Raw genomic sequence first — 23,849 nt, forward strand, 5'->3', positions numbered from 1 at the left:
GGGGAGTTGGAAGCTATGTGTATGAAATGTCATAGTCTTCTGACAGCTCTCTGTCCTTCCCCCATCTCATGATCTACACATCAGAGGAATTGCAGGAAGATGATGACGTGTGGAGGTGACATGATCCCCCCATCCAGTCCACACACAGTGCTGAGACCCCCTTCTCTCATAATAAGAAGACATTATTACCTCCTCCTCACTGGACCTCCATTCTCCAGCCCCCACACCCCCAGTTCCTGAACTACAAGAGCAAATCCCAACTCCTCAGGCAGGCTACAGTAAAATGTCCGCCAGATCCCTACTATTGGCGCTCTCTAGTTCGTTTGTCAATAAACCAAGTAAATAGTTCAACAGCTTTAGAAAATGTAATTCCAACATTATTTCTTAGCAATATTCTGGTAATACTCGTTCGCGTTGTCTTACTCCCTTATTTTATCTGCACTTCAAGAAAATGGCCGACAGGTGAAAGGAAAGCAATACATTTGAGTCCCCTTTACACTAGTATGAGGTGGTTCTCTAGCGGTTGCTCTGAAAAACAGCAACTCAGTGGGCGGAGTTTTCCTTATAAGGCAGTGTCGCTCTATGCTCTGCTGGTGTTTTGTCAGATTAGGCGACCCTATAACGGAGGTGACACTACACCGTCGCCGCCATCTTGCTACACCCCACACTTCTCCAAGGATACACTGAGAAGGGGGAAGCGGACATCTTGTTACACCCACCGGAGTTTTGCATTTTACATTTATTTTTAACAGTACAGTGAGTTTATATAGTGAATTACAGTGGTTAGAACTCCGTATGACTAGTTAGATGTTGAATTTTATTTTGAATTCATCACATAGGTTTGCTAATCTGACGGAAGACCACTGTTTTTAAAATTCAACATCTAAACATTCACACGGAATTCTAAGTACTGTATTTTACTATATAAACTGAAATTATTGTTGAAAATAAGTGTAAAATGAAAATGCAAAATTTTGGTGGGTGTAACAAAATGTCCGCTTGGCACCTTCTCGGTGTATCTTTACTAAAGAGGAGTGTAGGGTGTAGCAAGATGGCGACGACACAACGTCACTTTCGTTACATTCTGACAGGTCGCCTAATCTGATGAAACACTTGGTCCCTCGGTAGCTATGCCTGGTTGCTATGGAGACGCGCGCGCGCAGAGCGAAGGGAAGAGTCAGGGGAGATTGGCGGCCATTTTGTTAACAACCTGACAGGATTCTCTACTGTTTCCTAGTAGCTGTTGGTGGGGGGTGTGAGGCTGCAGGCTGGCTGTCCAATGTGGAGGAGGTAATAATGTTTTCTTATTATCAGATTAGGGACAGATAAAGAGGTCCCAGCACTCTCTGAAGATATAAATGGTGAGCAATGGATATTGCCCTCTCTAGAACAATATGAATGCATGTTTGTATGCCTTAGAGTGGGCCAGGCTAATAGGTCAGCAAATGAAAGTAGAACTAAATATCATTTTAATGGTTTCCCAAAACAGTTCCGGTCAAGACATGCCAAGGACGGTAACTGTCACAGTTGCTTGTGTGATGAACCAAACTGTCAAGCCATCAATTGGCCTTCGTTACAAACTAGGAATGGGCCCGGGCGTGTTCGGGTTCCTAGTCCCAAACCACGTGCCCGGTGCCACCAGGGCGCCAACACTGCCAATTGCAGGCAGGCAGCTTCACAGATCCGGAAATGTCTCCCTGCCTGTGATTAGCGCTGTGCAGTGTCGGCTTCCTGGCGGGATCGGGGCACGTGGTTTGGGACTAAGAACCCGAACACGCCCAAGCCCATCTCCAGTTAAAACTGATTGCATGTGCAGCACCATGGAGACTGCAGATCAAACAATAAGCCAAGATGGCAGCTTCCATGTCTGTTAAGGAGAGGAGGTTCCCCTTTAACCACTTAGACCCCTTTCACATTGGGGCGTTTTTCAGGCGCTTTAGCGTAAAAAAAAAGCGCCTGAAAGAAGCCGCAACTGCAATCCCAATGTAAAAGCCCGAGTGCTTTCACACTGAGATCCCTTTCACGCTGGAGCGTTTTTCAGGTGCTTTAGCTTAAAAAAAAAAGCGCCTGAAAGAAACCGCAACTGCAATCCCAATGTGAAAGCCCGAGTGCTTTCACACCGAGGCGCTGCTCTGGCAGGGCGTCAAAAAAAGTCCTGCAAGCAGCTTCTTTGCAGCCCTTTTGGAGCGGTGAATACACTGCTCCTAAAGCGCCCCTTCCCGTTGAAATCAATGGGAAGCGCCTGCAAAACGCTTTTGGCAGTAGCACTTTTTGGGCGCTTTTAACCCTTTATTTGGCCACTAGCAGGGGTTAAAAGCGCCCCACTAGCGCTCGAAAAACGCTGGTAAAGCGCCACTTTACGAGCATTTTCCAGCGCTGACATTGTGAAAGGGCTCTTAAAGCACTTGGGCTTTCACATTGGGACTGCAGATGAGGCTTCTTTCAATCGCTTTACAGGCACTTTTTTAACGCTAAAGCGCCTGAAAGGGGTCTTAAGGACCAGGCCTCTTTTTCAGACTCGGTGTTTAAAACAGTTTTTTTTTTGCTAGAAAATTACTTCGAAAGAAAAAACAACAATCTATAATGTTTGGGGGGTCTAACACCCTAGAGAATAAAATGGCGGTCATTGCAATACTTTTTTTCACATTTGCGCAGCAGTCTTACAAGCACACTTTTTTTGGAACAAATTCACTTTTTTGAATAAAATAATAAAACAACAGTAAAATAAGCCCAATTTTTTTTTCATATTGTGAAAAATAATGTTACAGCGAGTAAATTGATACCCACTATGTCACACTTCAAAATTGCGCCCGCTCGTGGAATGGCGTCAAGCTTTTACCCTCAAAAATCTCCATAAGCGACATTTAAAAAATTCTACAGGTTGCATGTTTTGCGTTAGAGGAGGTCTAGTGCTAGAATTATTGTTCTCACTCTAACATTTGCAGTGATACCTCACGTGTGGTTTGACTACCGTTTTCATATGCGGGCGCTGCTCACATATGCGCTCGGTTCTGCGCATGAGCTCGTCGAGACGGGATGTTTTAAAATTTTTATTTTATTTTACTTGATTTAATTTATTTTTACACTGTTTAAAAATAAAACAAAAAACGGATCACTTTTATTCTTATTACAAGGAATGTAAACATCCCTTGTAATAGAAAAAAGCATGACCGGTCCTCTTAAATATGAGATCTGGGGTCAAAAAGTCCTCAGATGTCATATTTGGACTTAAATGCAATAAAAAAAAAAAAAAAATGTAATTTGAAAAAATGGCATTGAAAAAAATCTACCTTTTAAAGAGGAAGTAAACCCTGATGAGTTTACTTCCTCTTTCATTCCCTGCAAAGGCAAAGCATAATGGACTACTATGCATCGCATAGTAGCCCATTATGTGTCACTTACCTGACACAGGAGCCAGCGAAGTCACCGCTGTCCCCTGTAGTCCGGAGCCTCCATCTTGTTGGTGGCGTCTCGCAGCTCCGCCGCTGTCATTCGGCGGAGCCGCAATGACGTCACTCCCGCGCATGCGCACGGGAGCCGACACGCGCGGCAGCTCCGTTTTTGGAAATGCCGCGCACAGTGCACCTGCGCATGCGCCGTAGACAGCGTTACCTGTCTTCGGGCAAATATCTCCTAAACCATATAGGTTTAGGAGATATTTCTTGGACCTACAGGTAAGCCTTAATCTAGGCTTACTTGTAGGTCAAAGTGGTTTGTAAGGGTTTACAACCACTTTAATAGGTATGGGCGGAAGTGACGTTTTGACGTCCCTTCCACCCTCCTGTGGTATAGAGACGGGTGGGGGCCATCTTAGCCTCACTCGTCTCTATACCCAGGCACAGAAAAGGGCCCGATCGCCTCCACCGCTTCTCTGACGGCTCCGGTAAGCGACGGAGGGCGGTTGCCCCTCTCCTGCCGCCGAGAACGGTGAACCCACCACGGAGACCACCGTTATCATAAACACGACCGCCTCCTGTAAAGATGGATATCTTGGTTGTGGCAGCATCTACTGCCGTTACCGAGATATCCCTCTTCAAAGTACTGACGTATATGTACAGGAGACGGTTGGTAAGTGGTTAAGACCCGTTTCACACTGACTTCTGCGCCAACATCCCAACACGACTTGCATACGACTTCTGTAACAAAAGTATCGCAAGGACCTTTTTCTAATTTGGAGCGACTCAAGTTGTTCCTATTAGAACGGTTCCATTGCACTTAATTGGGTGCGACTTGTCATACGCGTGCGCTCAAAGTTGGAGTGCATGTCACACCAGTGTCAACTGGGTCTAAATGCCCATGTTGAGCTCATCGTAGGGGTCAGGCAACTCGGCCCACCCCAGCTTGGAGTCGGCTTCACCTCAGTTGTTATGCCTTCGGTTACACTTCAACTTTAACACACATTAAAGCGCCTACCGCATCAACATGCTTTTTTTTCATGTGTTTTTAATTTCTTGGTGATGCTATTCAAGTCCCCTGTATGTTGATTTTCTATTTGTTTTAAAGGGGCCCAGTAGAACCCAAGCTTAATAGTACCCACTCTGCTGATCTCCAGCTTATTAGTACTCTTCTTTAGTGGATCCCAGCCTATTAGTACCCTCGTTCAACAGATCCTCCGCTCAGTAGTGTCTCCCAGCTCCGCTGATCCTCCGCTCAGTAGTGTCTCCCAGCTCCGCTGATCCTCCGCTCAGTAGTGTCTCCCAGCTCCGCTGATCCTCCGCTCAGTAGTGTCTCCCAGCTCCGCTGATCCTCCGCTCAGTAGTGTCTCCCAGCTCCGCTGATCCTCCGCTCAGTAGTGTCTCCCAGCTCCGCTGATCCTCCGCTCAGTAGTGTCTCCCAGCTCCGCTGATCCTCCGCTCAGTAGTGGCTCCCAGCTCCGCTGATCCTCCGCTCAGTAGTGTCTCCCAGCTCCGCTGATCCTCCGCTCAGTAGTGTCTCCCAGCTCCGCTGATCCTCCGCTCAGTAGTGTCTCCCAGCTCCGCTGATCCTCCGCTCAGTAGTGTCTCCCAGCTCCGCTGATCCTCCGCTCAGTAGTGTCTCCCAGCTCCGCTGATCCTCCGCTCAGTAGTGTCTCCCAGCTCCGCTGATCCTCCGCTCAGTAGTGTCTCCCAGCTCCGCTGATCCTCCGCTCAGTAGTGTCTCCCAGCTCCGCTGATCCTCCGCTCAGTAGTGCTCCCATGCTGTGCACCACATGTAAAATCTGTTAGTTTCTCCTGTTTGTGTCCCCAAGCTCTGGTGATCCTCCACTGCTCAGTCCTCACTCTCCAGTCCCGTTCACCTTCTGCTATAGTGTTTCTATATTTCACACCACGTGTGCTGTCTGCTAGTTGTCTATCACCTTCCTGCTGCTCAATGCTGCGCACCAGATGTGACGTCTGCACCAGACACTCCCGGAATGTATACACATGAACCAGAAGTGACTGCTGATCAAGTCTTTACGGTTGGCTTGTTGGTTTCCCAGTGCATCCTGGGATATATCATACCTGTAATACCTCCAAAGCAAAGCTAGCTCTGAATAAAAGCCTCTCAAAATCTTCAGGTACTGTAAGCGAGTGTTGTCATAGACTTCTATGGAGACTTTGGCGATGCTTGAAGCACCATGGAGTAAAGTTTGTGTTTTTTCATACTGGACGCTCTTGATGACAACTCCATTGGGGTTCTTATATGGCCTGACAGGTCCAAAGGCTTGTGAATCATATTTACCAAAAGACTGAAACGTCGACTCCTCAGATTGATGTGATGAAAAAAGGGCATCCCCACAGAGTGGTACTGTGGATGAAAGTATAATAAGAGGGTGCCACATCCTCATTTGTAGATAGATTGGAAAAATGGACTCTAGATGGACTTTTTGGGCACCACAACACACACGATCATCTAAAAATACCGTATATACTCGAGTATAGGCCGACCCGAATATAAGCCGAGGCCCCCAATTTACCCCCAAAAAACTGGAAAACTTATTGACTCGTGTATAAGCCGTGTATAAGCTGAGACATGGCTGTCCATCCCTGTGTGTCCGTCCATCCCTGTGTGTGTGCCCGTCCATCCCTGTGTGTGTGTCCATCCATCCATCCATCCATCCATCCCTGTGTGTGTGTCCGTCCATCCATCCCTGTGTGTGTATCCATCCATCCATCCATCCCTGTGTGTGTGTGTGTGTGTGTGTATTCATCCATCCATCCATCCCTGTGTGTGTGTGTGTGTGTGTGTGTGTGTGTGTGTGTGTGTGTATCCATCCATCCATCCATCCATCCATCCCTGTGTGTGTTTGTGTGTGTGTGTGTGTGTGTGTGTGTGTCCGTGCAGCCTTGTGTGTGTGTCCAGCCTACCTGTGTCCCAAGCCTCCGTCCCGAGCCTCCTCTGTCCCGAGCCTCCTCTGTCCCGAGCCTCCTCTGTCCCGTGCCTCCTCTGTCCCGTGCCTCCTCTGTCCCGTGCCTCCTCTGTCCCGTGCCTCCTCTGTCCCGTGCCTCCTCTGTCCCGTGCCTCCTCTGTCCCGTGCCTCCTCCGTCCCGTGCCTCCTCCGTCCCGTGTCGTGCCGATGGATCGCCGCTCCAGGATCGCCACTCTTCTCGGCGGCCATTCTACAATTCAAAAGCCGCGCCTCCGCCTCCGCCTGTGATAGGCGGAACACTCAATTTCCCAGCAGCCTGTGTTCCGCCTATCACGGACATCCTCTCATACTCGTCCGTAGTATGAGAATGAACGGATGTCCGTGATAGGCGGAACACTGACTGCTGGGAAATTCAGTGTTCCGCCTATCACAGGCGGAGGCGGAGAAGGAGGCGCGGCTTTTGAATTTTAATGTCCGCCGTCTGTCTGCTCGATACGCTGATCGAGCAGTCAGACAGCGGTGACTCGAGTATAAGCCGAGGGGGCACTTTCAGCCTCAAAAAAGAGGCTGAAAATCTCGGCTTATACTCGAGTATATACGGTAAGTAGTTTATTGTTCCAAAAAGCTTAAAAATGACAGATACTACATAGACATCACTGTAACCACTCATAGGCCAAACTAATTTTTGAATGGCATCAGAAAACAAGCAAAACAGAAGATACAAACAAATCAAAATAATCGCCATCCTTCACTACACACTTTTGGCAACGTTCATAAAGCTTCTGGAAACTGTCAGCAAAGGCCTCCTTAGGAATCAATCACAGAACAGCTGTCACACATTCTTGAATTGCCACCATGTTCGCAAAACTTGCACCCTTCATGATGCTTTTTAGGCAGGGAAACAACGTCTGCAGGCGCCAGATGAGGGGTGCCGTGGTGAGCCAATAATTGGTGCACGTGGATTCACTGTGACGATGGTTCACAGAAAGGATTGATCCTGGTCACACATGGTAATGAAATCTCCAAAAAGTCTCCATCAGTTTTGGTTTCTGTTCATCTGTCAGCTTGTGCAGCTCAAACCGGGAACAGATGTTCTGTTTATCCAAATCTTTGTGGACGATGGTGCGCACGTGTGCTTGCTACTTCCCAATTCCTCCGCCAATCTTGTGCCAGCATTACTCACTCGATCATGTCAGGGGTTCTGCTTTTTGGTGGTTGACCCGAACGTGGCTCATCCTTATCCTCAGTCATTTCCTTCCCATCGTGAAAGAGTTTGAACTCATTTTCTACTCATGGATTCTGTCTTATGAGACACTTGCACCAACATTTCATGCGTTACTGTGTTCCCCAATTTGTAGCAGAACTTGATGTTCTCTCATTGCTCCATTGCACTGTGACCCTACCTCTCACCCAGACTACATTCGACTGCAATGGGTTTACTCTGACAGTCACATGTACTCCACGCTAGGTGACACTTGTCGACATGTCTGCGGATAGCTATGTGCATGTGCATGCACCTGACCCATGTTGCTGTTCAGATATCGGACCGTTTACCAAACTTTATAGACACATGTAGGGGGCGGCACAGTGGTGTAGTGGTTAGCACTCTCACCTAGCAGTAAGAAGGGTCTCTGGTTCGAATCCCAACCACGACACTACCTGTCTGGAGTTTGCATGTTCTCCCTGTGCCTGCGTGGGTTTCCTCCAGGTACTTCGGTTTCCTCCCACACTTGCCCATAGTATATGAATGTGAGTTTGTGACCTTAGAGTACAAGCTCCTTAAGGGTAGGGACTGAAGTGAATGTATATGTTAAGCTCTGCGTAAATTGACTGTGCTATATAAGTACTGTATATACTCGAGTATAAGCCGAGATTTTCAGCCTCTTTTTTGAGGCTGAAAGTGCCCCCTCGGCTTATACTCGAGTCACCGCTGTCTGACTGCTCGATCAGCGTATCGAGCAGACAGACGGCGGACATTAAAATTTAAAAGCCGCGCCTCCTTCTCCGCCTCCGCCTGTGATAGGCGGAACACTGAATTTCCCAGCAGTCAGTGTTCCACCTATCACGGACATCCGCTCATTCTCATACTACGGACGAGTATGAGAGGATGTCCGTGATAGGCGGAACACAGGCTGCTGGGAAATTGAGTGTTCCGCCTATCACAGGCGGAGGCGGAATTTTGAATTGTAGAATGGCCGCCGAGAAGAGCGGCGATCCATCGGCACGGCACGGGACGGAGGAGGCACGGGACGGAGGAGGCACGGCACGGGACGGAGGAGGCACGGGAAGGAGGAGGCACGGGAAGGAGGAGGCACGGCACGGGACGGAGGAGGCACGGGACGGAGTAGGCACGGCACGGGTCGGAGGAGGCTCGGGACGACGGCGGCTCGGGACGGAGGCTTGGGACACAGGTAGGCTGGACACACACACAAGGCTGCACGGACACACACACACACACACACACACACACACACACACACACACACACACACGGCTGCACGGACACACACACACACACACACACACACACACACACAGGGATGGATGGATGGATGGATACACACACACACACACAGGGATGGATGGATGGATGGATACACACACACACACACACACACACACACACAGGGATGGATGGATGGATGAATACACACACACACACACACACAGGGATGGATGGATGGATGGATACACACACAGGGATGGATGGACACACAGGGATGGACGGACACACACACAGGGATGGACAGCCATGTCTCACCCTCGGCTTATACACGAGTCAATAAGTTTTCCAGTTTTTTGGGGGTAAATTGGGGGCCTCGGCTTATATTCTGGTCGGCCTATACTCGAGTATATACGGTACCTGAAATAAATAAAATGCAAGAGTCTCCTTTTCCAAAGTTTGTTTCATTTCGAAAAAAAAAAAAAAAGCATAAAAAAAAAGACTTCTATCTGTAAAAGCTCTAGTGGCCACAATCTATTGATTATCTCACCCAGACTGAAAACATTGCAGTAGCTGCCATTCACATCCTATGAAATAGATTGACATCAAATGCTTGGGTTCCACCCTACATGTTTTGCCCAATAGGTTTGGGCCCCGATAAAATCATGTCACCCTGGACACAGTGCCAGAGACAAGGAGGTGGTAAGCTTGCATTTCACTCATCATGGGGATGCAGGATTATTCTGTGCTCCTGGGTGTACAGCAGTCTTTTTAAACAAGCTCTACAAGGCTATCTCCTTGATGCTCCTCACTACTCTTCTCCCCCCTCTGAACTCAATCCTACTCCTTCCCCTCCCTTTTTTATTTTTGTGTTTCTCTTGATTTCTGACCTGGGTCCCTTGGGCCTATCACTTGAGACTACCCCGGCCCTGTTGGTTGGGGCAGTTAGTTTATATTGTATACTCCAAATGTAAACATTGATGTTGTAGTATTGCTCCTGTTATCCATTCCCCTTGTATGGGAACCGATCATTCCTTTATTCATTGTGTACTGTTTACTTTTTGCTTTAATAAAAATGATTGTTCTAGAAGACCTTGTCCAGGCATTGCATCAGAGGTTCTGTTGCAATAGAACCAAACCTCCAAACCTTCTAAACATTGGGCCAATTTATTGTCCTTCAGACATTAGGGGGGCCAGACTTGATGGTCAGTGGGAGTGATGATCAGTAGGAACAGCAATAATTGGTATTGGAGGAATAGTGCCACATTGTTGGTGTCAGTGGGAAGAATAATGCCCCATTGTGGGTGTCAGGGTGAGGAATAGTGCCCCATTATTGGTGTCAGTGGGAAGAATAATGCCCCATTGTGGGTGTCAGGGTGAGGAATAGTGCCCCATTGTTGGTGTCAGTGGGAGGAATAGTGCCCCAATGTTGGTGTCAGTGGGAGGAATAGTGCCCCAATGTTGGTGTCAGTGGGAGGAATAGTGCCCCAATGTTGGTGTCAGTGGGAGGAATAGTGCCCCATTGTTGGTGTCAGTGGGAGGAATAGTGCCCCAATGTTGGTGTCAGTGGGAGGAATAGTGCCACATTGTTGGTGTCAGTGGGAGGAATAGTGCCCCATTGTTGGTGTCAGTGGGAGGAATAGTGCCCCAATGTTGGTGTCAGTGGGAGGAATAGTGCCCCAATGTTGGTGTCAGTGGGAGGAATAGTGCCCCAATGTTGGTGTCAGTGGGAGGAATAGTGCCCCAATGTTGGTGTCAGTGGGTGGAATAGTGCCCCAATGTTGGTGTCAGTGGGTAGAATAGTGCCCCAATGTTGGTGTCAGTGGGTGGAATAGTGCCCCAATGTTGGTGTCAGTGGGTAGAATAGTGCCCCAATGTTGGTGTCAGTGGGTAGAATAGTGCACCAATGTTGGTGTCAGTGGGTAGAATAGTGCCCCAATGTTGGTGTCAGTGGGTAGAATAGTGCCCCAATGTTGGTGTCAGTGGGAGGAATAGTGCCCCAATGTTGGTGTCAGTGGGTGGAATAGTGCCCCATTGTTGGTGTCAGTGGGTGGAATAGTGCCCCAATGTTGGTGTCAGTGGGTAGAATAGTGCCCCAATGTTGGTGTCAGGGGGAGGAATGTTGCCATGAGGGCCAGATAAAGGCAAGCAAAGGGCCACACTTTTGAAACCACTGCAATAGATGTAAATTTACCTTGTTGTAAAAACATCTTGGATCTCGCTGGATTTTAGATATCTACTTTTTAGTATCATGTGGATGGGGAATCAGTTTGCCTGCTATAGGCAGCCCACATTTCCAAGTCGAAATACAGTATATCCTGATTTTAAATTGTAATATTTATATAGGCATTTTTATTACTGTATTGTACCCCGTGTCACCAAGAAACCCCTTCCTACTACATAGCTTACTAGAGCATGACCTACATTTATATAGCGGTCTGAGTCCCTGGGCACTTTACTAGTACCTCCCTTGGTATTTGGCTTCCACATCTGCAGCTACAACTCCTCTCAGCCAAATATAATAATAATATAATGTATATATATATATTTTTTTTTTTTCTAAGGATTGCATTGCAAGCAAGATGAGCTGGAGCATTTGAAAGACATGGACCTGCACTGGGGCATCATGATGGAAAACCAGCCACCCCTTACTTCACCTGGTAAGAGAAGACTACTTTCTTGGGGGGAAAAAAAGGTATAGATTAGTGGATCTCAACCTTTTGAGATCAGAGCCCAGTAAAAAAGAACCAAAAGAATATATTTTTATTCTAGGATCATGATAGATATGATAGGATGTAGAGCGGTGGAACTCAAGTCAACCCCTCCATGGACCGGTTGGGGGCATTAGGGGGGCAGCTTGCCACCTCACTCAATGGGAAGGCTGGTGCAACCTGGGTCTCACCAGTGCTCTGAGATCCTGTCCCCGGCCATCCTCTATCTACTTCTCCGCAACCACAGAGAAGAAAGGGAATAGTGATGCTTGGTGGTTGACCCGAACGTGGCTCATCCTTATCCTCAGAAAGGGAGTGGTTGCCTTCTGGGGGTCATTGGGGGACAGTGCAGGTTGTACTGGCTTGGTCTGCCCACGGCCAAGCCCCACTTTGCACCCAAACAGGCCATGAACTGACACTGGTCCATGGCCCAGGGGTTGGGGACCCCTGAAGAATATACAGTGCAGCAGTTAAATCTATGTAATGTACACCATGCCACATACTTTGCAACAGTCAAAGTGCAAGGGTCAGGAGTAAGTATCCTCTTAAAGGGGTTGTAAACCCTTCCATATACTAGAGCGGCACGATTCTGGCTAAAATGAGAATCATAATCTTTTTGCTTAGAAGATAGATCACGATTCTCGCGGCGGAACATCATCTTTCACATTAAGGCCGGGTTCACACCGCTGCGATGCGGGAACGCCGCGAATCCGCAGCGTTTTCCCGCATTGCATTACTCCCGCCGGCAGTTCACACTGCCCTATGCGGACGGCTGGGAGTGTCAATGATATGTTAATGACACCCCCAGATCCGTCCGCATATCGCAGTGCGATCTGCCGACTCGCACAGGAATCGGATCGCATGGTGTGAACCCCCATGCGATCCGATTCTGTTGCGGACCAAAAAAAGGGTCCCGTGCGAGTTTGCTGCGGGAGCGATGCGAATTCAGCCATACTATCTGTATGGCTGTACTCGCATCGCTACGGAGATCGGATGTGATTTGCGGTGCGAATCACATCCGGATCTCCCCCCGCAGCAGTGTGAACCCAGCCTAAAACAAAAAAAAAAATTGTGCTTACTTTATTGTTTCGTTTTTATTTTATTTATTGAAATGTATTTTTTCCCAAACATTTGCATTTGAAAGACTGCTGGGCAAACACAGTGTGAAATAAAATATTGCAGCAATTGCCATTTTATTCCCTAGGGTCTCTGCTAAAATTTTATATATATATATATGTTTGGGGGTGCCAAGTAATATTAATTTTCTAGCAAAAAATATTGATTTTAACTTAAGAAAGAAAAAAGATTTAGACTTTAAGTGGTAAACTTCCTGCATTTACACATTCTATCCCTTTGATAGTTAGTTACAATGTTTCAAGTTCTAAACTTGGCAGATTGCCCAGGATGCTTTCTTTTGACAGCTGAGTGAGCAGATAATCGCTCCACTTGTTTATATGAAGGAATCGCCTACTCTCAGCTGGAAAGATCGTCAGGGGAGTGAATCGAGATCACGTTTTTTTAACGATTAATCATGCAGCCATATACCCATTGACGTGACTTGCCTTAGGTGATGCACATAGATGAAACAAATCATCCTACATAAGTTGTACATGTTTGTCTGCAGGGTTCTACTAAATTTAAAAAGCTAGTCTGAGCTGTCAGAAAAAAAGGGGCAGAGACCTGAAATTGCACAGTTAGAACTCTGAGCACTGATTGGAGGGAAGGGACACACCCCCCTTCATACAGCGCACATGAACAGCTGAGGCTGTCGCAGGCTGTGTGCTGGAGCTTTCTCCCCTGTCACCTTTTTTTCTCTTGGTGTCAGGAAAACTTGTCAGAAGTGACTCATGCAGATAGCAGAGGAAGGAGGCAGCGGAAAGAAATAAAACGTAGTCCTCTGGACTGAAACAAGTACACACTATAGAGGGATATGCTTTGTTCATATTTAATGTCTGAGGTTTACAACCACTTTAAGTTGGTGGGCAGTATGCCTCCTTCACCCAGCATATGCCCCCTACACTGGTAGTCGGTACGCTCCCTTACTTTGGTGGTCAGCACTCAATGCGTCCCCTTAGTTGATAGCCAGTGCTTTGTGTACCCCTTTAAATTGTTAGTCAGTCATCAGTGTACCCTCTTAGTTTGGTCAGTTTTCAGCATTCGCCTATGTTTTTGTGGTACCTTCTCAGTGTATCCCCCTTATATTGATGGTGTGCAGTCAGTATGTGCCTCTTAAACTGGAGAGTGCAAACTCTGGTGCAGCTGTGCATGGTAGCCAATCGGCTTCTAATATCAGCTTATTCAATTAAGCTTTGACAAAAAAATAAAAATAAACCCTGGAAGCTGATTGGTTTTATTGCACAGCTGCACCCAATTTTGTACCTTCTAGTTTTAGTAAATGAACCTCATTCTGACACTGCGGAGGTTGTGACAGATGTCTTGTGTGTGTATTTGTGTGCAGTCTGAGTCAGCACACATAAAAAATATATATACTGTCAAGCTACCGACTGGCAAGATGAGCGCTGTGTCCCAGCACCACACCACAGCCTGGCTGCTCAGAAACACTGATCTAGATGCACACATTTTCTGATATAAAGACATAGAAAACAATGTATTCAGTCAGTGTGTGTGTTTCCTACAGATGGATCCAGTAATGGGAACCCACCAGAGAGATGTCCCCGTCCTCTGTATTCCCGGGACTTGAAACTGGAAAATAACAAGATTCCAGAGGATGATCAGGTATCTAGAAGTAAGGATCTGTACTAAGGCCTTGTTCACACCTATGTATTTTTTTGGTGCATTTTCAGTTTTGCAAAACAGGCTACAGTCCATTTAACATGATTTCCTATGGGTCACGTTCACATCTGCACATTTTTTGGAAAAGGCCAGGGACCAGCAGGTTGTGTTTTTGTTCCAAAGATTTCAATGGATCAAAAATGTGTATTGAAAAATGCAAAATGCACCTGGAATATGCATCAACCCCAACCTGCATAGGTGTGAACCAGGCTTAAAACTGAACATTCGTGTAGATCAGACACCAACAAAATATGTTATTTTAATTTAGGATAAAGAGCTTATTGTCATTAAAGTGGAAAATGAAGAGCCATATGTAATGGGAGATGATCCATGTAAGGACGAGGAAATCCCTCCAGAGATCAGCACAGGTGAGTAATAAACACTAAATCCAGAGAAGAGCCCCAGATTCTCCTTGTTCAGTCACTACAACAATCTCTTCTCCTCCCCCCTCCTCTGTCAGTAGACAGTAATGGGGAGACAGTATGTGCCCAGTGGGGGAGTCAGGAGCCATCAGCCTCTATTAGACTCCGGATCTCCTCCTCACATCATGTCATTGTGTGTTACCAGCCAAGAGACGTGACCAGTCTCCCCCCACACACACTCTCTGGGGTCTCTCATACATCTCAGTACAGGGGGCTTCACTCTCATCTTTATTCACAGACCTCGGCACTCAGAGAGATGTAAAAGCTGAGGAGGAGGAAGAAGGACCCGTGAAGGTTAAAAAGGAGGACATTTCTACTGAGATTAACACAGGTGGGCAATAAATACCAAATGCAAAAAACATTTAAAGATTCCACTTGAATTTGGTGCATGCTAAGACACTTTTTAGATTGCATGTGAGAGACTTTCACAAAATCTGTCTGGGCCAGTTTCTCTGTTCGCCAAAAGAGTTTGTCTTAATTGGCTATACTTTGGTAAGATATGAACTGTTGGTATTTTTTATTTTATTTGGTGCATTCATTGTGCCACACTGTAAAAGTGACGCATTTTACAACTACCTGAATTTTGGTCTACAAGTCGTTGTCAGAACCAAAGTGTTGCGTATTCTTCATGAATTTGGCACAATACACTAGCAAGAGGGATTAACGCTAGTAAAGTGTCGCAGCTATTGAATTCCCCCCACTGTATTTAGAGGCCAGAGTGCATGCCAGTACAGGGAGCTTTACTTTCATATTTATTTATAGAACCAAAAACCAGAAAGACATCAAAGTTGAGAAAACAGAAGAAAGATGTGTAGGGATTAATGGGAAGGAACTTTTTATCAGGGTGAGTAATTAAAAAAAAAAAAAAAAAAAAAACACATTCTACTTATTCAGTCACTAGAACAATCCCCTGTACCCCTTCATCAGTCAGTAGACTGGGAGACAGTATGTCCCCAGTGGAGGAGTCAAGCCATTAGCCTCTATTAGACTCTGGCTCTCCTACTACTTACATTATTATTATACAGCGCCAAAAGTTTGTGCAGTACTTTACAATATAGAGGGGGACAGTACAATTATAATACAGTTCAATACAGAAGGAATAGGAGAGGCCTGCTCATAGGCGTGCGCAGGGGGTGTGCCTGGGCACACCCTAATCACTCTGAGCACATGAGTATCATCACTCGGTGTGTTGGCTGGGGTTTCAAAATATCTTCCCTGACCAGGGGTGCCAGTAATGAAGTGCTACAGTACTTCTTTCACTGTTCCAGCTCTGCCATAAGCGTGTATGTGTATACATATGTGTGTGTGTGTGTAATAAATATATATATATATATATATAAAATTATACACACACGCATGCATGTGTTTTTTTGAGCTTTGGGGTGCACACCTATGGCCCTGCTTATGGAGTATAGCTGCAGGAAATAATCTGATGGAGGGGACTCAAGTACAGTTTTTCTAGGTATTGGTGGGGTAGGCTTCCCTGAATAAATGAGTTTTCAAAGATCACCTAAAGGTGGACAGGGTGGCAGCTGACCGGACATACTGGGGTAGGGAGTTCCAGAGGATTGGAGAGGTTCTGGGGAAGTCCTGGGGGCGAGCATGGGGTGAGTTAACAAGGGAGCTAGAGAGCAAGATGTCTTGGGAGGAGCAGAGAGGATGATTTGGAAGAGAGGTTGATAAGGTAGCAGGGCGTGGGGGGGAGGGTCGGGGGTACATTGTAGTTCGTTTTTTGAATTTTATATGGTGAGGTAGTGAAAGCCAGTGAAGAGATTGGCAGAGAGGAGCATCAGTCATGGGTCAGTTAGTAAGGTGTGTATTAGTCTAGCAGCAGCATTCATAATAAACTGAAAGGGGGATAGCCTGTGTAAACATAGGCCAGCAAAGAGGGAGTTGCAGTATTCAAGGCGGGATATAACTAAAGTGAGGATAAGTTGTTTTGTAGTGTGGTTAGTCAGGAAGGGGCAAATTCTGGAAATGTTGGGGCGGCAGGATTTAGCCGGCGATTGGATGTGGGGCCCGAAGGAGAGGCCAGAGTCCAGGATAACACCTAGCACCCTGGCATGTGGGGAGGGAACAATTAGTTGCTGTTGATTTCAATGGTAAAGTCATGAGTGGGGGATTAAGGAGGAGGAACCATTACAAGCTCAGTTTTAGAAAGATCATATCATATTGTGTGTGACCAGTCTCCCCCACACACATTCTCTGGGGTCTCTTATACATCTCAGTACAGGGGGCTTCCCTCTTATCTTTATTCACAGACCCCGGAGACACTCAGAGAGACATCAAAGCTGAGGAGGATGAAGGAGGACATCTGGGGATTAAAGAGGAGGAAGGTCACATAGAGATCAGTACAAGTGAGTAATACAGAGTAATATTCTTCTTGCAGTCTCTTATGAATTGATAAAGGAGAAGAGTTGTGGTACAGGAGATGCAAAGCTGGATCCTCTGGAAAAGGAGGAAGCTGACCCATAGTTTGAATTGTTCAACTTTGCTGTTAAATGCCAAAGAGGTTAATTCAGTCTCCTCCATATCTCTGTAGATGTCAATTCAGTCTTCTCCGCGCATCTCCATAGGAGTCAATTCAGTCTCAATTCACATCTCTGTAGTTGTTTGGTAACAAGACTTTTGAGTGTTCTTTTATTTTTCTATTTTTCAAAAGAAAGATGTTCTCTGTTGCAGAAATTGCTGCAAAGGAAGGACATATTATGTTCTGTGAACTATAATACATTTTAATACAAAGCTGAGTTCCACACGAAAAAAGGAACTTTCGCTTTTTGGAAACCCCCCGCCCCTCCGCAGCTGCAGGCATCATTCAGATATCGCCACTGAAAGCTGAGGGTGTCATATGATGTTTGGCGGTATGGAAGCAGTTAATGGAACAAGCTGAAGTTGGAAGCTGATTGGCTGCCATGCACAGATGCACCAGATTTTGCACTCTCCAGTTTTAGTAAATCAACTGCATGGTCTTGCATATTTCTTGCTGGGTACATACAAAATCTTTTAACAAGGCTTGGTGAACAATACAATTTTGTAAATATCCATATCATACAGTGCTATAGCAATAATACCATCTCCTGACTTGCTAACCATCTGCAAATTTAACCATAAGAAGTGAGTTAGACCATGAGCCCCAAATTGTATTAAACTTCTGTAGGGAGCCCCCGTTAGGGTAGGCAATTTGAGGGCTGAGTTAGGCCAGCTATAGATGGTTCGAATCTCGGCTGGTCCCTACTGATCTGGCCGAGATCTGAACCATCTATTTGCCAACTTAACATGGCCCTCCTATCTATATTTACTTGCCCATTTATGGGCAAGCTGATTGTACAACAAGTTGATCCATCACTAACCACTAGGAATAATTGTTCTTTCGGCAAGGACAGCTCCTCCCACCAGGAGAACACCACAGCTCCGCAGGAGGGATTCCCACATCAATATTGATCTGTTGATGAAGGAATCAATTGATTTTCTTTCTTGCCGCCTGTGGCAGGAAAGAAAATCATATCATCAATGGCCTTAATAAAAGTACTCCCATTCAGTTAGTGGGGAGGCAGTTTCGATGCAAGAAGAATAGATTTTGTTGGCATAGAAGCACATTGCTCTTAATCATTTTTTAGACTGGGAAGGGAGTGGTGGGTCAATCAGCCAAACCCAGTAGGCTTTATCATTCTTATTTACCTTCATTTGTTATTCCCTCCAGATGGACGATACAGAAGATATTACATGGAAGAACATCTTAACTTCCCAGATGGTGATTTACAAGATGACGACATTACATCAGTTTCATCAGAAGAAAACCTACTTTTCCCAAATCAACTTTCAGTATCTGAAAGGAACTTGCAGGGTGACTTGCCCAATGAGGCTCTTGAGTCTTTTGCTCAGAGAGAAAAATGTATTTCACAGCAGACAGGTCAAAAAGTGGTTAAACCATATTCCTGTTCACAATGTGGCAAGTGTTTTTCCCAAAGAGGCTATCTTATCTCCCATCAGATCAGTCATACTGGAGAGAAGCCATTTTCCTGTACGGAATGTGGGAAATGTTTTACCTTCAGATCCAGCCTGTTTGTACATCAGAGAACTCACAAAGGAGTGAAACCTTACTCCTGTCCGGAATGTGGGAAATGTTTCACTCGGAGATCCGGTCTTATCGAGCATCAGAGAATTCACAGCGGTGAAAAGCCATATTCATGCTCTGAATGTGGCAAATGTTTTTCTCAGAAGCAACACCTTATTGCTCACCGGAGAACCCACTCATCTGAGAAACCCTTTTCGTGTTTGGAATGCGGGAAATGTTTTTCTCACAGGTCGCGTCTGATCTCTCATCAGGCCACTCATACGGGGGAGAAGCCGTATTCATGTGTAGAATGTGGAAAATGTTTTTCTTTTAAGCATCTACTTATTCTTCACCAGAGAGCTCATGCAGGAGAGAAGCCGTTCTCCTGTTCGGAGTGTGGAAAATCCTTTTCCCAAAAAGGAGATCTTACCTACCATCAAATGATTCACACAGGGGAGAAGCCTTATTCGTGCTCAGAATGTGGAAAATGTTTTGCTAAAAGGTCCCATCTTGCTAGTCACCAGAGAACTCACACTGGTGTGAAGCCATTTTCCTGTTCGGAGTGTGGGAAATGTTTTGCTAAAAGGTCCTATCTCACCGTACACGAGACAACTCACACAGGGGTGAAGCCATTTTCCTGTTCTGTATGTGGCGAAAGTTTCTTTTTAAATTCATCTCTTACTAGACATGTAAGAATCCATTCAGGGGTTAAGCCACATGCGTGTTCAGAATGTGGGAAATGTTTTACGGAGAGATCTAGTCTTATTGTTCATCAGCGAACTCACACAGATGTGAAGCCGTATTCATGCTCCGATTGCGGGAAACGTTTCACTCGGAAAACTGGTCTGATCGAACATGAGAGAACTCACAGCGGTGAGAAGCCATATTCATGTTCTGAATGTCAAAAATGCTTTGCTACTAGATCGTATCTTACTAAACATGAGAAAGCTCACTCGGGAGTGAAGCCATTTTCCTGCTCGGAGTGCGGTAAAAGTTTTCACTTTAAAGCAGATCTTAACAAACACGAAAAAGTTCATACAGGGGAACTCAAGAAACCGAAAAACATTCACAGAGGGGAAGTTGCACATTTGAAACCTTGCTGCATCTCAAATAGTTCACATAGGTGTGTTCCTGACTTGGTGATCTGAGCCGATGAAAGGTTTTACGAAGAGATCGTTTGTCTGCACTTTATGAGGTCCATATTGGAACTAAGGCTCGGTTCACACAGCTGCGACCCCCAAAGCCCTGCAACCTCAACATGACTTCAGTGCAAATTTGATGTTTTGCAAGTTTGGCTTAGGTCAATCATAACAATGCAAGAGATACAAATGGCGCTGGAGGAGTTGTGTACTACCCCAATACACAACGTTAAAGTCCATAAGCTTTAAAATTTATTATAGTCCATGGCTTCCGTAGCAAAAAGTGGCAGCAGCCCCAAAGAGTGAAGCAAACTGTCAAGCTGGGAAAGGAACACAAGGGGGCGCCAAATAAGAGCAGTATTAAAACACAAGTTTACTAACCACTTAAAGACTGGCCACCACATATATACTGCAGCAGGGCAGCTCTGTTGCGTGAAACATACCTGTACGTTGTTTTCGTGCACTAGATACTGCTGGTGCGCGCCTGCTGCATGGCGCAGGAACCAATCCATGGGTCTGATGCCCGATGTCCTCTGGCCACCCGCAGTCGCTGCACAGAGAGGCAGATTGGGAATCTGCCTATGTAAACAAGGCAGATCCCCATTCTGACAGGGAAGTACACTGAGATCTCTTCTGTTTCTAATAATTAGGAACAGTGATTTCTGTGTTCTTCCTGTCAGTCCATCCCCCACACAGATAGAAAACACTAGCAGGGAACAATGTTAACCCTTTGATTGCCCATGATGTTAACCCCTTCATTGCCAGTGACATTTATACAGTGATCAGTGCATTAGCACTGGACCCCAAAAAGTGTCACGTAGGGTCAGATTTATCCACCGCAATGTCGCAGTCCCGCTACAAAATTGCTGATCCTTCCCATTACCAGTAAAAGTAGTAAAAAAAAAAAAAATCCTAAATCTAACCCATAGTTTGTAGACGCTATAACTTTTTTGCTCAAACCAATCAATTTTATGCTTATTTTGGATTTTCTCATTTTTGGTAAAAAAAAAAAATGTAGAATACATATTGGCCTAAATTGATGAAGAAATGTAAAAAAAAAAATGTATTTATTTTTTTTCAAAATTTTGTTTGTTTGTTTATAGCGCAAAAAATAAAAGCTGCAGAGGTGATCAAATGCCACCAAAAGAAAGTTCTATTTCTGGGAAAAAAAGGACATGAATTTTATTTGTGTACAGTGTCGCACGACTACGCAATTGGCAGTTAAAGTGATGCAGTGCAGTATCGCATAAAATGGCCTGGTCATGAAGGAGGTAAATCCTTCTGGGGCTGAAGTGGTTAAAAAGCCAATGGATAACATGCATGAAAAAGACAGAGGAGGAGTAGGCCTCCTCAACCAGATCAGAGGGGTACCCCTTGTCCAGAAACTTGTTTTTGGGGGGGGGGGGGTCGACACCTTTCTTAAAGTGGTTGTAAACCCTTACAGACCACTTTGACCTACAGGTAAGCCTAGATTAAGTCTTACCTGTAGGTCCAAGAAATATCTCCTAAACCTACACGGTTTAGGAGATATCTGCCAAAACACAGGCACCGCTGTCTACGGCGCATGCGCCGTAGATAGCGGTGCGCACTGAGCACGCCGCTGTCAACGGCGGCATGCCGCGAGTGGCGGCTCCCATGCGCTGGAGTGACATCATCACGGCTTCGTTGAATGACAGCGGCGGAGCAACGAGACCCACCGAGAAGATGGATGCTCCGGACTACAGGGGACAGCGGTAACTTCGTTGGCTCCTGTGTCAGGTAAGTGAAACATAATGGGCTACTATGCGATGCATAGTAGTCCATTATGCTTTACCTTTGCAGGGAATCAAAGAGGAAGTAAACTCATCAGGGTTTACTTCCTCTTTAATATAGTCTTCTGCTTGTTCCTATATTAGGATGCTCTCCATAGTGTGTAACTGGTTTGATAAGGGGAAGCTTTGAAACACATAACCACACTCCTTCCTGTGGCCCGTTGGTGAAGTCGCTTCCGGTTTTGTTTCACGCTGGCTCTGCTTCTTCGGACCGCGATCCCCCCATTGTCTTTGATCGCGGTGAAGAAACACCAGTCCAGCTAGGGAACCTGACTTGTGCCCACCATCAGGCCGCAGATAAATCTGATATGCCTGCCTTTCTATTTTTACATGAGTTGACTTTTTCATAAACTTGTGTTTTAAAACTGTACTTAGTTGGCGCCCCCTTGTGTTCCTTTGCCAATCGTAACAATACAGAGTGCGGCACATATTATTGAACTTCCAAAATCCTCTGAAGCTTTGCCACAGCCAAACTACTTCCTTGTGACTTTTGGGATTTTAACATTGAAGTTTATGGCACTCATATCGCAAGGAAGATGCAGAAAAGTAGTGCAGTATCCATTTATTTATTTTTCGCCGACTTGAGTCACAGCCGGCACCTATTTAAGTGAATGTGTTTTGACTTGTCATGTGACTTTCTGCGTCGCACATCATAGCACCTCACATTAGAAGTCATAGCACTGTGAATGAGGGCTAAGCCCTAATTGTGTTCTGAATGCAAGATAGAGTTTTCATAAAAAAACACCACTGTGAGCCGCGTGTCAGATTCCTGTGACAGAATGGACTACTTCTTTTATAAAACTTTCTCTTCCTGTAGATTTGAGGTTTCTGTATTGTCACTGATGCTTAAAGCGAACATTGCAGTAAATGGCAAAGTCCTCTACGCATATTAGGGGAAAATAAGTTTGTAATAAAGTAGAAGGAAAATGCATCACAAACACTTACCTGTGAAATGACGCTTCTGCTTTCCTCTGATCCGCATTGCTTACACTTTCCTATAAATCGCCTTGCAAATACTTGATTCTTACGTTTTTCTAAGCAGTCGCATGATCGCAAAGCTCCAGCCCATCCCCACTTTTTCTCTGCGAGTGGTGGGTAAAATGCTTTTACTGGGATATGGATGCTGGCAGGATAACATCAGAACTCAGCACTGTTGTCAGGTCTTTACGGTGTACAGATTAGCTGGAGCTTTGCAGTCGCACAATCACACATTGAAAAAAATATTCAGAAAGTGTCTGGTATGTATGTGTGTGTGTGTGTGTGTGTGTGTGTGTGTATGTATGTATGTATGTATGTATGTATGTGTGTGTGTGTGTGTGTATATATATATATATATATATATATATATATATATATATATATATAAGAAGAAACATAATCTTAAAGTGGTTGTAAACCTCAGATATGAAATGTAAACAAAGCAATATCACTCTATAGAGCAGCCTTTCTCAACCTTTTCAATATAGAGGAACCCGTGAAATAGTTCTCTGGTCTCGGGGAACCCCTGCTAAAAATTTGAAATCTACAACTCATGATACATTAGTGTGATCGTCATTGGGAAGAATGGTCCTCACACTTGTGGTCATTGGGAAGAATTCTTTCCTTACAGATAGCTAAAAAAGATCAATGGTGCCGGTGGGAACTTATCGGAGAGGCAGACATGTCCGAATGCTGAAGGAACCCCTAGCAACCTCTGGAGGAACCCTGGTTGAGAATCACTGCTATAGCATATACTTATCTTAGTTGAGAGCACTAAGTAATTTCTGTCTGCTGCTTCATTCTTCTACTATTTGCATGAATCGCTTCTGACAAGTTTTCCTGACACCAAGAGAAAAAAAGATGATATGAGGGACCTCTAGCACACAGCCTGTGATTGACAGTGTCCGGCTCTGTTCCTGTGTGCTATGTGAAGGGGAGTGTCCCTTCCTTTCAGTCGGCTCTCAGAGCTCTCCTCGTTGAGCTCTGCAGTGTGTAACATCAGCTCCCTGCCTCCGTCTTTCTGAAATCTCATACAAGCTTTATAAATCCTTGCCTTTGAACGGATGTAGAGAAGAGTAAACTGCAGATAAACAGGTACAACTTTATGTTGAAGGATTTGTTTCACCTTTGTGCAACATCTGAGGCCAGTCACTTCACTGGGTATATGTG

At 45.5% G+C, this 23,849-nt stretch overlaps 2 protein-coding genes across 3 annotated transcripts in view; one reads left to right on the forward strand and one right to left on the reverse strand.

Annotated features, from left to right (window-relative positions):
* LOC143986639 (uncharacterized) overlaps positions 1–23,849 on the reverse strand; it is a 166,591-nt gene that overhangs the window by 27,784 nt on the left and 114,958 nt on the right. The window lies entirely within an intron of this gene.
* LOC143986633 (uncharacterized) lies at positions 1,158–22,717 on the forward strand. Of its 2 annotated transcripts, XM_077485037.1 has the most exons (7): positions 1,158–1,290; positions 11,336–11,431; positions 14,121–14,218; positions 14,544–14,643; positions 14,936–15,028; positions 16,959–17,054; positions 18,398–22,717. In XM_077485037.1, exons 2-7 carry the CDS (start codon positions 11,377–11,379, stop codon positions 19,897–19,899), a joined length of 1,944 nt encoding a protein of 647 aa, XP_077341163.1. In that variant the 5' UTR covers positions 1,158–1,290; positions 11,336–11,376; the 3' UTR covers positions 19,900–22,717. The 2 variants fall into 2 exon arrangements, with proteins under 2 accessions (XP_077341163.1, XP_077341164.1); XM_077485038.1 differs by lacking the exons at positions 1,158–1,290; positions 11,336–11,431 and having other exon boundaries at positions 14,121–14,228.

The sequence above is a fragment of the Lithobates pipiens genome, unplaced genomic scaffold, assembly GCF_037356315.1.
Source record: "Lithobates pipiens isolate NorthernLeopardFrog02 unplaced genomic scaffold, aLitPip1_a1.2 Scaffold_174, whole genome shotgun sequence".
Classification (NCBI taxonomy): Eukaryota; Metazoa; Chordata; class Amphibia; order Anura; family Ranidae; genus Lithobates; species Lithobates pipiens.